The sequence below is a fragment of the Globicephala melas genome, chromosome 9 (genome assembly GCF_963455315.2).
Source record: "Globicephala melas chromosome 9, mGloMel1.2, whole genome shotgun sequence".
In the NCBI taxonomy this organism is placed as follows: Eukaryota; Metazoa; Chordata; class Mammalia; order Artiodactyla; family Delphinidae; genus Globicephala; species Globicephala melas.
The window spans coordinates 27,634,675-27,650,093 of record NC_083322.1 but is presented as its reverse complement, the minus strand read 5'-3'; the positions used below and the strand labels follow the sequence as shown (position 1 = coordinate 27,650,093).

Sequence of the window (15,419 nt, the reverse complement as noted above, 5' to 3'; positions counted from 1 at the left end):
CAGAATTTCAAAAGTCAGGTATTATACGATCCAATCAGTCTTAAGGTCTTCAGTTGCTCCTTGCTGTTTCCTAAAACGTAACAATTGCTGTTTAATGACATTCACTTGAATATTTTCCTCAGACATTTTGAGATTTAAAATTATACACACAGGAAAGATATATCTTGCTAACAATCATTTCCTCAGCTTTATTTTCCTGATTTGCAAGTGATTTTTGTTATCAAATGTAATTGTCTCTGTAGAATGTGCTTTTATATTTCTGCCAAAGTAGACAAATTATGTTAAAATGTATTATCAATCACATGATACTAGTTGAGAAAAAAGATGATGGCAGTGAAAGGCAGATACCAATTTCCTCTGAGCGATTCACATGTCTCTCCCTATTTTCCCTTTACACACCGTGAAAGGGGGTCTTCAGAACAGAACGCCTCATGGTTCCTGCACTTCCGGGGGAAGACTTTCACAGTGAGAGGAACAGGAAGCACAGCAATTGCCTCTGTTGATTTTTTTAAAAATTCCTAGACCTCAAGTGCTTAATCTCTAAAGCTTGAGATTTCTAGGGGAAGGGAATCAAACCTGAACACTATACTTTTTAACCATTCATAAATATTCCTCCTTATTCCTTACAAACACACAACCAGTTCTGTAATATTACTTAACACAGTTCTTACAGTCTTCAGAATATAAGGAATTTGGTGAGGGCAGGTGGGAGCGGTATTTAGAGAGGAAGGTTCCAGGTAACTTTGCTTTGACTCTTGGGTGAACATGGGTGAAACTTTCTTCAGTTAATGGAAGGAGATTATGAAAGATTAATGAAGGTTGCTTTCGGCAGAAAAGATCAGGATCTAGATGGCTGCAAAATTCAGTTAATTAATCCTCTTAAAAGGTAAAAGGAGGAGAATGACAGTGTATATGGTACTATGTATTCCACTACTCAGACTCCGGTCACTTAGGATTGTGTGTCTCTGCAATCGACAAGAGCCACACCCACACGTGCTAATGTCACCTCAAACCACAGCCCCAACCCAGCCCTCCTTATGCTAGCAGCTCCCCTCAGACGCCAGGGGCTGCTTCACATCTCCACACCGGCACATGCTCACCCCTCCCCCCTCACAGAATATTTAGCATCTTCTCATCCTGGTAACCCTCTTCATGACACACCTGAAGATTACACAATTCTCCCCAATACTGCATTCTCCTCAACCTCAAGAAGGTAGAGCCAGGGACTTACCACACCACTGTGGCATTTACAAGAGTGCTTCCTTTGAAAAAAATTAAAGCTAGCAAATAACTAGATCTCCTTTCTGTGTTACCATCTGTATTCTCTACATGATTACAGAGAATGGGTTAACGAACTGATTTAAACACAGTGTACCACGCTTTGTCGTATTTTAAAATAATCTTTAAAAGACATTTCATTTCTGTTCAAGGAAAGCTGATTCATTACCGGTACCACTTAAGTAACAATATTTTAATTCAAAAATATGTGAAATCAAAATTATTCTGAAGACTATAAAACACATAGCTTTAATATCAACTAACTTCATTTCTCTAAAAGTATGACTGTATTTATTTGAAATTCACTGCATTTCCTTCAAGTTATTCTGAAATTAAAGTCTTTACTGACAGACTGGGCTTCTTTCACCCCGTTAATATCCTGATTCAAGTAAATGATGGCTAACAATTTCAGATTCTGGTATTGTTATGTTACTCATTGTAGAATGTACAGTTTGCGCTCTTTTCTTCATCTTTTTTCTTAGTGTTCTGTTCTATGAATGTGCACCAATGCAAACACGATATTCTCAAAGCAAAGAATCCAAAACCTGACAGGCAGTTTCAGTAGCACAAGAACTAATCCATGACATATGTGGGTTGTTCTTATGTTTTTCTGATAACATGTAAATAACTTTTCTTTCAATTATCCCTGGTTTCATAACTTAATTGTTACACATGCTATCTTCTAAATTAGTGCTTTTAAGAGTTTCCTAGAGGAAACTCTTCAATGCCTTAATTTTGAAATTAATAAGTTCTTGGCTCTGACCGGAAGCAATATCAACACCCATGCTTCTTCAGAAGACAGCTTCCTGTTTTTCCATTATGGATGCTAAACCTACAGCTCTGGGACAAGGGCTACAAAACCACGTGAGGCTCCTGCCAGCTTCAGGTGGCAGCCTTGGCACTGCTCCCTCCTCATTCACGTCCTTTCCTTTCCGAGTCCCCAAGAGCTGTCTGGCCGTTGCCAACCTGCACATCTCAGCAGAGCAGCTTCCTATCCTGAGCTTCGGACCCTGAAGCAACAAAACATCTTTGAGATTTCCTAGGAGAACACTGTTGGCAAGAACAAGGGACCAGACAGGGTAAATAAATACAGAAGCAAGAATTTTACAGTTAGCAAGAGCCTCAAAGCCTTTCCTGAGACACAGGGAAAGTGAAGTAAATTCCACCAACATGTACCTGGAGCCAGGTGCCCGCAGCTTGGCTAGCTTTAGACCAAGCCGTTTCCCCGAGCCCTGCTCTACTAATTCCTCTCCTCACACCATTCCTTCCCTATAAAGGGCAGGCTATCTTCTGTGATTTCTATAGCCTTTTCTTTTTAAAACTCTGTTGAAAGACAACAAAGGAACAAACAAGACAGACAGGTCCTTGAGGGTAAAAGAAGAACCTCAGCTGTTTTTCTCAACAATCCATTTCCTTAATTTCTGTAAAATGATTCTTATTCCAAAGGAAAGCTCTTCCCTTACTTATGAGTATTTCTGTAATTTCTTTAAGTTAATCAAAAAATCTTTAAGCTTTTCTTTCAAATCTCAGAGCTGAAGAGAACTCTAGTTTCAGCTCAGACATGTAAAGAGCTTAGGAGAAGTCATGCCTCCTGTCTTTACAGTAAACAGCTGGACAAGCTGAAAATCAATGACTTTTCCGCACTTATCAGGGAACTGAGCTTTCAGGGCAAACCACTAACCCAATATCTGGAGACACAGGAAAAACAGATACTACATTTAAAGCAGAAGTCAATGGGTGCCAGAAATACAGAACCACTTATCTGACTAGTAATTCGGACAACCTACTGGAAGCTGAGTGCAGAGAGTGAGAAACTCCTGGGGTTGTAATCATAAAGGGGCTTCCACACTTTCCTGGGCTTTCTTCCAGTGACCCCACCAAGTTCTCACGGTAAGGATCCAAGAAGGTTCCCCTTGGGAACATGGCCGGAAGAGGGGGAGAAAAGCCACTGTTATACCGCCCAGATTCTTTTCCCTAACAAAGGGGAAAGGACTTTGTTAGAAGAAAACGTTGAAAACTTATTCTAGCTGGAGGAGGAGAAGGCTGCCCTCTGCAGTCCTTTGCGGCCTTTCTGTCTTGTCTATTTGAAAAATAATAACAAAAAACCCAACATGAACAGGAGACAAGACTTCAAGGAAACAAATGGGGGATGCTTTAGCCAGGGAAGGAAATAAGGGGTGTGGGTGAGGAGGAAAACAATACTCGGGGACAAAGGTTAGAAACACTTATGCAAGGCTTCCCTGGTGGCGCAGTGGTTCAGAGTCCGCCTGCCGATGCAGGGGACGCGGGTTCGTGCCCCGGTCCAGGAAGATCCCACACGCCGCAGAGTGGCTGGGCCCGTGGCCGTTGAGCCTGCGGCCCGGAGCCGTGCGGCTCCTGCGGCCCGGAGCCCACGGCCGTTGAGCCGTGGCCGTTGAGCCTGCGCGCCCGGAGCCTGTGCTCCGCAACGGGAGAGGCCACAACAGTGAGAGGCCCGCGTACTGCAAAAAAAAAAAAAAAAAAAACAAGAAACACTTGTGCAAGTTACAGCCCTGAGACACAGGCCCATGGAAAGACTGAGACTTTACCAAATGGTAGGATGAACACTCCCTTCTCCCCAGCACCCTACCACAACACCAGCGTCGCTCCAGAAAAACAGCTGATCACGGTTAAAGAGCCGCAGATACAGACTCTCTGAAGAGGAATACTTCGGGAAGCCCCAAGTCAAGACAGGAGAAAAAGACAAGGACACTAGAAGAATGTGAAGCTTCTTGCGCCTGTGGCTACAACAAACATTAAACACAGCCAACCTCCCGGTCAGATTAACATAAATCCTCACACTAAAGGCGAATATACCGCAGTTTCTCTTACCTGATACAACATGTCTGGCTCTCAACAAAAAGTTATACAAAGCATGCCAAAAGGCAAAAGAAGAAAAAGGAACACAGTCGGTGGAGACAAATCATGCATCCAAAACAGATTAAGATGTCACACGGACGTAGTTAACTAACAAGGAATTTAAGTAACCGTTAATAATATATGAAGGGCTGTAATGGAAAAAGTTGAAAACAGGCAAGAACAGATGGATAATATAAGCAGGGAGGTGGAAACGCTAAGAAAGAATCAAAGGAAATGCTAGAAATCAAAAACACTAACAGACGGGACGGGCGTATCAGCAGACTTGCTGATTCTGAGCAAAGAATCAGGACACTTGAAGGTCAGCTGAAACTTCCCTCTCTGAAATGCAAAGAGAAAGAGAACTAAAAAGCAAACAAAAAAATAAAAGGAACATCCCAGAACTGTGACAAGTAACATAAGTAGACATAACAAATATAACTAAAATACTGGCAGGAGAAGGTAAGAATAGGATATAAGGAACGTTTGAATTAATAATGGCTGAGAATTTTCCAAACGTAATGACACACACCAACCCCTAAAATTCAGGAGGCTCAGAAAATACCGAGCGGGAGAAATATCAAAAAACTCATACCCAGGCGTATCATATTTGAACTGCAGAAAACTAAGCCAAGGAGAAATTATTAAAGGAAGCCAGAGGACAAGAAAACAAACAAAACACCTTACAGAGAATCGAGGAAAAGAGCTTGATCGGACTGCTCATCAGAAGTCACACAAGCAAGAAAATGGAGTGAAATCTTTAGAATATGTTAAAAGAGAAAAAAGCTAACTCTACATCTAATGAAATTATCCCTTAAAGATAAAGAACAGAGACTTTATCAGATATACAATAACTGGGGAGTTCATTATCAGTAGTCCTGCCTTTCAAAAAATGTTCAAAGAAGTTTTTCAGATAAGGAAAATGATGTAGGTCAGAAACTTGGATCCACATGAAGAAAGAAAAGTGTCAGAGAAGGAATAAATGAAGGTGAAATTATATATACACACACACACATATATATATCTTTTACTTTTCTTATTAATTGATCTAAAAATTATGTTTAAAGCAAGAGTAGTAACAATATGTTTGGTGAACAGAGCATATTATAAGTGAAATGAATGACAGAAATTTCACAAGGGACAGGAGGGAGGAATTGAGAATTCTCTATTATGGGAGAGCTGTATGACACTGGAAGCCTTATAGTGTTATTTGAAGGTAGACTTAGATTAGATTATTTTAAAATACATATTGTAAGCCCTAGGGCAACTACTAAACACACTTTTTAAAAAAGATAAGTACTGCATCAAAAGAGAATATAAAATGGAATCATATAAATGTTCAATTAAAATTAAAGAAGGCAGAAAAAGGAGGGGAGACAAAGAACAAATGCAAAGGAGAGTCAACACTTAAAAAGACTGCAGAATGTGATCCAACTACATCACTTTATATACAAATGGTCTAAACACACCCATTAAAAGACAGAAATTGTCAGACTGGATTAAAAACAAAAACAAAAACCAGAGGTAATATGCAGCTGTCTACAAGAAACCCACTTTAAACAAAGAATCAGACAGGTTAAAAAGAAACAGATGGAGAAAGATACACCCTGGTAACCATAATCAAAAGAAAGCTGAAGTAGCCATATTAGTTTGAGACAAAGTAGACTTCAAAAAAGAAAAAAAGATTATCAGGGACAGAGAGGGACTTTATATAAAGGGGTTAATTCCACAAAAGGACATGACAATGCTAAATGCTAAATGTGTATGAACCTAACAAAGCATCAAGATACATGAGGCAAATACTGATAGAACTGAAGGCAAAAATAAATCCATTATTACAGATAGAGATTTGAACTAGAAGTACTGGGTTGGCCAAAAGGTTCTTTCGGTTTTTAAGTAAAAATAAAAGATATGTTTTTCATTTTCACCAAGAACTTTATTGAACAACATATTCACTGTTTTTGTTCCACTATCTTCTGCCATTTTTCAGGCAACTTCATAATTCTATCTTCCCAAAACCTTTTATCTTTTTGAGCAAAGAACTGTACCAGATGCCTTTTACAGTCTTCCAGGGAATCGAAATTTTTGCCATTAAGAGAATTCTGTAAAGACCGAAATAAATGGAAATCCAAAGGTGCAATGTGTGGTGAATACGGCGGATGAATCAGAACATCCCAGCCACGGGACTTCGCTGGTGGTCCAGTGGTTAAAGACTCCGCCTTCCAGTGCAGAGGGTGTGGGTTCAATTCCTGGTCGGGGAGCTAAGATCTCACATGCCTTGAAGCCAAAAAAACAAAACATAAAACAGAAGTAATATTGTAACAAATTCAATAAAGACTTTAAAAATGGTTCAGATCAAAAAAAAAAAAAATCTAAAAAAAAAACAAAAAAAACCCCAGAACTTCCCAGCCAAGCTGTAACAGTTTTTGCCTGGTCATCAAAGAAACATGCGGTCTTGCATTATCCTGATGGAAGATGATGCATTTTCTGTTGACTAATTCTGGATGCTTTTCGTCGAGTGCCGCTTTCAGTTGGTCTAACTGGGAGCAGTACTTGTTGGGCATTAATCGTTTGGTTTTCTGGAAGGAGCTCATAATAGAGAACTCCCTTCCAATCCCACCATATACACAACATCACCTTCTCTGGATGAAGACCGGCCTTTGGTGTGGTTGGTGGTGGTTCACTTCACATGCCCCACGATCTCTTCCGTTCCACATTGTTGTACAGTATCCACTTTTCATCACCCATCACAGTTTGTTTTAAAAACAAAATGTTTTTGTTACGTTTAAGTAGAGACTCACATGTGGGAATATGGTCAAGAAGGTTTCTTTCGCTTATGTGGAACCCAAACATCAAAGCGATTAACATAACCAAGCAGGTGTAAATGATTTTCAGTGCTTGATTTGGATATTTTGGGAATGTCGGCTATCTTCCGCGTGGTATAACATTGACTGTTCTCAATTAATGTCTTGATTTGATCGCTATCAACTTCAACTGATCTACCCGACCGTGGAGCAACGTCCAGCGAGAAATTTCCAGCACGAAAGACACGTTCTATCAGTCACAGCACCTTCTCCATACGCTGCACAAATCTTTTTTTGTATTTTAGTTGCTTTTTTACCTTTCTTGAAATAATAAAGCATAATATGCCGAAAATGTGTTTTTTCTTCCATCTTCAATATTAAAATGGCTACACAAAAATTCACCAATTTTGATACTTTTTTTTAAATGCGTGCTGCTATGACAGCTGTCATAATACAATCTAACAAAACTGTTTTGAATGAAGTTAAAGACAACTAAGCACTACTAGAGCCATCTGACAGAAAACATCGAATGAACCTTTTGGCCAACCCAATATGTTCCAAATCACAGAGGACAGAAACCAGGAGGTCAAAACCCTTGCTGTAGAAGTGATCTTTAAAAGTAAACAAAAGATTAATTTTAGTACATTTTGAGTAAATAAACATAAACTCGTAGGTCCACAGGAATTTATGTTATGACCCTGTAACATTCATGATAAATTCTACTGCATTTGTAATAACTTATTTTAGAGGTCTACCTGCTCTATTAAGACTTCAGCACATAGAGAACAAATATTTTATTTAGTTAAGGTTGGTTTCCCCAACACCTAGCAAAGTTTTTGGCTTGAATACTTGGTAAACATTTACTCAATGTCTGAATCTGAATTTTACTAATAAATTTAGTTCATCAATATTTAACTATACAAGTGAGCTACTGCTCCATTAAAAACAGAAAGTCCCAGTTGTGTTTCTTTTACAATGGAAGATTTTGGCTGTACAGTCATCCTCCAATATTATCAAAACCACCACCTGGTTAATAATGCAGTAAAATCAATTATAGTGAAAGCATGAATTGTTCACAGGGTTAAGGTTCCACACTGCTTTTCCATTAATTAACTCTGCTAATTTATTCATTGGAAATGATTCACAAATTAGTAATGCAAAGTAAATGATACACATAGAATACAGAAATTGAGAAGTAGATTTGCAAAAAGATTTAAAATAAATGTAAACATATGTACATTATAGAAGTGTGACTCTTAATGAACACAGGAATTTTAAAATGCCAGAATTTTGGCAATTTAAATTGTATATTAGGGCACAGTTAAATAATTTATAGCTCTAAAATAAGCAAACAAAATACAACTAAGGGAGGAATACATTTAGACAAATCATAGGATCTAAAGATGAAAGACATGGAACAAACATGATATTATATTTAGTTTTTCATATGTATGATTAAAATAACAACTGAAGAGAAAATATATTATTTACTCTGTCACCTCTAAATTATGTAGTTTAGCAATCTTCTTCAATTCATTTCTATCTGGCTGGGTTAAAGAAAAAATTTTTGAAATTTCAGTCACTTCCATAAAACTCTGAAGATGAGTATCATACCTTTATGAAAAATTATTCTGCAGTGAGGAATACCTGTTTATTATAAATTGCCAATCTTCTTCAGATAAGAGACGATTTTCACTTTACTACTCAGGGCATGCCCCATACACATATACCCAATAGGTATAAATCTGATGTCCTAAAATAGGGCACATGGAACAAATTACTTACTGAATAAAATGCACAGATATTCTTCTCCTATCGAATAATTCTTTCAAAGCTTCTTCCAAATGTCATTATTTGACATATTAAAATTCAATTTCACTCACCTTTTCAAACAAAGTGATTAGAGAAAGTAAAGTACATCTTCATAGGCTTGTAAAGACTTGGTGTTCATTCTGTGAGTCAGGGGAATAGGAAATATCATGATCACTTACCTGACATGCATTATAAAGAAGTTGGTGTTCTAGTTTTTTAATTCCCAAAATCTGCTGAAACATTTCATAGAGTTGTTCCTTGCTCAGAATAAGTTCAGAAACAGCGCTCAGGGCCATCCTGTTTTGCTGTTTACACAAGTCCTCTTCACCCCTGTAAATGGCATCATATTTGGCTATCCAGGAGCTCAGCACTGTCTCTTTGCTCAAGCCATCAATTTCTGGCAAACTCCGCACACGTTTTTCTATGTTTTTCTTAAACACCTCTCGGAAGTCATTAGCAGAACATCCTCCACTCTGAACCATTCTGGCCACTCGATCACTCTTCAGAAAAACCTGAAAACAAAACAAAAAGCAAAAGAAAACAAAAACCCACTTACAATTAGGCGTGGACACTAACACCAACTGCTTTTAGCAATCCAAGAGTCATGACACCAAACATTCACAACGGTTCAAATGTTTCATAATACGCACTAACTAATGACGAAATGGAGGCTCCGAATCATCTCTCTTTAAAATGTTGAAATGTTTAGGAGAGAAAATAATGAGTCTTGAGGAACTTGTATGACCCAACCTTGACCTACACGTTCCCCACCTGAAGGTCATGGGGATCTCTACAACTGAAACCCTTAAGAGTCGACTGAAAAGGTAATTGGAGATATGAACCCAACTTCCCTATGTGTCCTTGGGAGCTCTGGTTAGTTCTTCAGCAAGGGGAAGGTCCCTTATTGTCTGAAAATCTGAAGGCCAGTAGCATGGTAAGTCTAGTATCCAAGTCAATACCCTCCGAGTATAACTGTTAATCAAAACTACTCCAGAGCTGGGGGGTACACCTGTCCCCACCCCTGACTTCACTACCTCCCCAACTTCTCACACACTTCTTGTAGCTGGGAAAAAATCGATGATGAAAAAGCAAACTCTAAAACTTTTAGCTGTCCGCTAATATCAAGTAAGAAATAAAGCACAAACAATGACAACCAGGGAGAGAGACAGTTTTGAAATGGGTAGGAAGAGGTGGGTAATAAGCAAGTATCAACAAGTATCGGCCAAGATTCATGAAACATCTATTCTGTCATCAATATTCCTAAGAAGCCTCTAGGGGTCATATGAGACTGATTTGATTCCTGTTTTCTTCCTATAATAACAAAAACTCCTTCCAAAGAACCCGTAGGACTATTTAATGCAGCCCCCATGAGTTATATCCGTTGTTAAGGCTTATGGAACAAAAATTCGTGTCAGTCTTTTCCCTAAGAACTGACTCATGATACTGAGGTACTCCCAAATTATGACCCCACTAATTGCTCTAATGCTACTACCATGTCCGTCTGCATGTGGGCAAACAGCATATGTGGTCTGTGCAAAGCAGCCTCATTTGTCCCAGCGACTGGCATCTCAGCTACCAGGTCCCAAACCTTCTCCCCACTTAATTTCTCCTCTTTTCAGACCATGCATACAAAATATTGTTTCCTATCTTTGCTCAATGGCCAGAGGGGATTCCTGACTCTTGAATATTTTGGTTAACTAACGTACTGAATTAGGAGTGGTGAATTTTACACTAGGCAAACATGCATGACACATAGACACAGCGCTTCCTCTCTTTTTACTAGCTGTGGCTTGATTACAGTCAAAAAGACTCTTATTTGTTATGTTTCTAAGCCAAAACTAATTCTTAAGCCCCAAGTATAAGAATAGTGTCTTTAATTTATTTAGATGAAGGAAAATAAAATTTAGATATTTAATATTTTATCTAAAAATGCCATTTAACTACCTCTAAACACACAGGGGTCTCTCCATCTTCTTTCTCATCCTCATCTAACTGCACTACTCTCATTGGGCACTAGGCTTCAAGATAAATGTTATACGGACATAATTTTTCTCATTTCTGTTACAGCTGTATCTTGTTAAATGGGAACGTACGCAGGCTCAGGAGTCAGAGGGGGCGGACTGCGCCAGTTGTCAGTCCACTGCTTTCCAGGGCTGTCTTCCTGTGGCCTTGCCACTGGTACAGTTTTAGAGGGTGCTGGAGGGACACTGGAGGAGGAAGGGCCCTGGTTCCCGGTTCTCTTCTTATACCAGGAGGCACGTGGCACCCACCCCTGGGGCAGCTTCTCTGCAGACCCCAAGGATGGCTTCGCAGGGCGCGCCCACACTGGCAGATTCCCGGGCAGTTCTGCAGTGCAGCACTGCAGAAGGCAGGCTCCCGTGAATCCTGCCGGTGCGGCACTGCAGTGAACTTGTCTGCCATCTGGTAGGATACACCACATCTTCTCCGGTGAGGTCTGGATCCCAGGCTTTTCCAGATTTGCTCCTTCCTTGGGCGCTCTGCTCCCTGTATCTGCTACTCCTATATTCTTTAGTCGCCCATCGTAGCCAACCCCTCATTGTTCATAACAAATTTTCCCTGATCGATTATCGTGTGGTTTCTGTCTCCAGATTGCACCGTGATACAGAAATACTGAAATGCTGCATGGGACACTATATCTAAGAGAAAATATTTGAAATTGAAACAGCTTTTAAAAATTTGGTATTTGTATAAAGCTGGAACGTCAAGATGTTTTTAAAGCACAACATAAATGCCTTACAATTGGCTTCAGAAAACCTTTTAATTGCTTGATATCTAATACTCTAAGTTAGGAGGCATTTCATTTTTTTCAACCTCTTCTGTCAGTGCTAACTTCTACCAAGTAACCAAACAGTGTTTTTGAAGCAAGGGCGCTGATGAACTTAGGTTTTTGGAGTCTTAATTTCCTCTGTAAAACCATACCTAAAGCCATACTAACAGTCCAATTGCATGTTATTTAATCAACATTTACTAAGTGGTAACAACATGTCAGGCATTCTGCTAAGTGTTGGGGACATACAGACAAATGAGCCAAAGACCCTGCCCTCAAACAGCTCACACCACCTGAGAGAGACAGGATACACAGTGAAACAGAGGGCGGGAGCAATCATAGAGACCTATGCAAAGGTGGGGGGAAAGAAAAGGAAGTTACTGACTCTGTTATCTGGGGGACAAGGCTAGGGAGGAGAGGGGAACAGGACAAAGGACCCATGATTTGAATGACCTGTGGGGTGAGTAAGGGGAAAAGGGAGAAGAAAATACATTTCAGGAAAATAAAAGAGGTAAAAAGCAAGAAGCATCAAATCGCATGACCTTTTGAAGGAAACATAAGAATTTTTATACTTCAGGAGCATCAAATATAAGGGTGAATGGAACACAAGTTGTGCCAATCAGACCAACAGAGACCAGATGGCCAAATGCAGTGTGTGCCAAGCAAGGAATCTGAGCTCTGCCGGTGGGTCAGGAGTCGATGATGGCCAGGTAACCTCGGTGCTGAAATACTGAGAAGCATGATTGAGACAAGTAACTGGTAGCAGCATCAAGGGTAGATGACGACTGACCAGAACAGAGATTGGGATCAGTTATCTGGAGGCCAGGTGAAAAGCAGTAAGGGCCTCATCTAGGGCAATTCATGGGCTAAAGAGAGAGAGGCAGAGGAGAGACAGCTGGGAGACAATCAACATATCCTGCTGAGTTACAGGATGTGTAAAGGCAGGGAAAATATCATTCACAGTTTTTACTGGGGTGTCTGGATTCCACTAGCTAAAAATAATTAAAGAATACAGGTGGAATGACGTGCGCGCGCGTGTGTGTGTGTTGCTTGTACATGGTGGTGGGTATATGGGGGGCATGGTCCTGGATTACTAGTTTAGTTTTGGTAGAGGTCAGCTTTGAAGACCAAGTATAGTAAATACAGAGTGAGGAACAAAACTCCATGAAATACCTATATGTACAAAGCTGGCAGAAGAACTGGATCCAGGGGAGGCTGGTAGCGTCAGAAGCAGAAGGAATAATATGACACATTCGCAGTCAAGAGGGGAGACAGTCCTGAGAGAAAGAGAATCAAGTACCACAAGGGAAATCAGCAGAAATTTGATTGTCTCTACCACCATCTGGTCACCTTTGGCAGAGAAGATAGTAGAGTGGTAAAGAGTAGGAACTGATCTGCGGAAGGAGGAAAGGACAAGTTGTAATAAAGTTAAGACAGCAAATATTGGTTTGGCCAAAGAGTTCGTTCGGGTTTTTCCATAAGACGTTGCATAAGATGTTCCGTAACATCTTATGGAAAAACCCAAATGAACGGCCAACCCGATATAAACTGTTCTTCTAGAAAGCTTGGATGAAAAGGGAAATGAGAGGAAGGCAAAAAGCTGAACTGGGAAACGACATGTAGGCAACGAGGGAGACAAGTCAGGAAAGAGAGGCAGCTTATGGTGTGGATTACAGAAAATAGTGATGGTACGTCACTTCTGAGATTAGTCTGTGGAAGCCTGCAGTGCACTCTCCCGTCACATGCCCGGGGGGTGCAAGCTGCTGTGACGCAAGGTACTGAAGCCCTCGGTCTAACAGCCCTCAATGAACTGAGGTCAGCCCAGAACCACGCGGAGTGGACTGGAAAGCAAATTCATGACTAACTGAGCCACGAGTGTGATCTCAGCAGACAGCCTGATTGCAACTTCACGAGAGACCCGGAGCAGAAACATCCAGCTAAGCCTCTCTCAGATTCCTAATCCTGAGAAATGCATGTGAGATCACATGCATTTACTGTTTTAAACTGCTATGTTTTGGGATAAATTGTTACACAGCAATAGATAATACATGGTTTACACTGTATTCTATCATATTCATGTCATATATCCACATGGTTTACGTTCTTACTTCACATGGGTGTCAGTACCATCATTTCCTCAGAGGAAGCCCCAGCCCTTCCCCCTATTCATCATCACACCCTTTTTCTTTTTTTTTTTTTTTTGCCGTACGTAGGCCTCTCACTCTTGTGGCCTCTCCCGTTGCGGAGCACAGGCTCCGGACGTGCAGGCTCAGCGGCCATGGCTCACGGGCCCAGCCGCTCCGCGGCATGTGGGATCTTCCCGGACCGGAGCACGAACCCGTATCCCCTGCATCGGCAGGCGGACTCTCAACCACGGCACCGCCAGGGAAGCCCCATCACACCCTTTTATCTTGCTCTGTTTTTCTTTTTAGCACACAGCACTACCAGATATGTATTTACTGTAGGTCTGTCTCCCCAAAATACAAGAGCCACCAGAGCAGTGACTTTGTCTTGTTTTCTAGTGAACCCAGTGCCTAACACAGTGCCTGCCTACAGTAAGGGATCAATAAAGGTTTGTTGAAAAAAGTGATGACTATCTATAGACACTGAATCCTCTCAGGCTAAAGAAGAGAATTTAGACAGGCACCTGGATCACAGGCTTCCTCAAATACGGATGCCCATGGGAGAGGAACCAGGAGATGGATAAACACCGAAAAACTGGAAGTGTAATAAGTGGTAACAGTGAACAGGAATGCACTCCAGAAGGCAAGAGATTTCGCCTGAGGGAGGAAGAGCAATGATCTGAAAGCAGGAATGAGGAACAGCCCTCCTGGTCCTAGATGTGGAGGAGAAAGGAAGGCCTACCATCATCAGAAGGCTGTTCCTCCCTGTGTCCTCGCTAAGGTTCCATCCCAACCATCGTTAGGTCTGAGGGGCTCCACTTTGCACGTGTTCCCAATCCCAACACCATCACAAAGGGTGATCCACCAACCCCTCCTAATCTCACTTCAGCTTCAGACTTGCGTCTCCAATACCACCCATCAGCTCTCCTGACACGTCCCACTGACACCCTAAAGTTAAATTTCAGACGGGATTCATGACTTCTCCCATTATTTGCTCGACCCCCTGCTTACCTGCTTCAATGAGTATCAAAACCTATTTCCCTCCTGGAGAGACCTGGAAACCATTCTCAACTCCACCATCTCCTCCATGTTTATTTCCCAACATACAACTTGTCCCTAAACCTTGCTGGTCCTGCTCACCCTGGAATTCCTCTGAAATCCTTGCACACTTCTTCACACCCCACAGGAGCCGTTCCTGCCCCTCACTGTGACTCAGCTGGCTAAGAACAACAGCCTCTTAAGTGGTCTTCCTGCCTTAGAAATTTCCCTGATAGCCACTCTACTCTCATTTTCCCCAACTTATCCTCTTCACTGGTATCTATCTTTTTTTTTTTTTTTAATCTGGCCGTTTAAATTCTTCTCCAGCTTAAAAATTCTTTGCTGACTTTCCACCAAAAGTCATCAGCAAGGCCTCTGAGGCCCTACACTTCAACTGGCTCCAAACTACCTATCACTCTGGCTTCATCACAAATCTCTCTCTCTCTCAATCTCCATGCCCCGCCCTCCACCATCCTTCCTTCAAAAACTTCACATTGTCCATCTCACCACCACCAACTTACCTCCTACCAACTATTCAGATCCCTGCTCAGTTGACCCTCAGTGATTCCCCGAATCACCTTGAATCGGCCATATCCTATGTTGTTTGTATGCAATCCTAGCACCCTTTCTTTTTCCTTTAAATTCACTTTGTAACTGTAATACTTAACTGCAAATTCTATTACCGTCTTACTTTTTACTCAC

General features: G+C 41.0%; 1 protein-coding gene across 3 annotated transcripts in view; it reads right to left on the bottom strand.

Annotated features, from left to right (window-relative positions):
• The window catches only part of CADPS2 (calcium dependent secretion activator 2), a 483,312-nt gene that overhangs the window by 329,485 nt on the left and 138,408 nt on the right, over positions 1-15,419 (bottom strand). For all 3 annotated transcript variants that reach the window (XM_070046319.1, XM_060305373.2, XM_060305374.2), the window contains exon 3: positions 8,948-9,280. In XM_070046319.1, the coding sequence (XP_069902420.1) occupies positions 8,948-9,280 (333 nt within the window). The remainder of the gene's footprint in view (positions 1-8,947; positions 9,281-15,419) is intronic.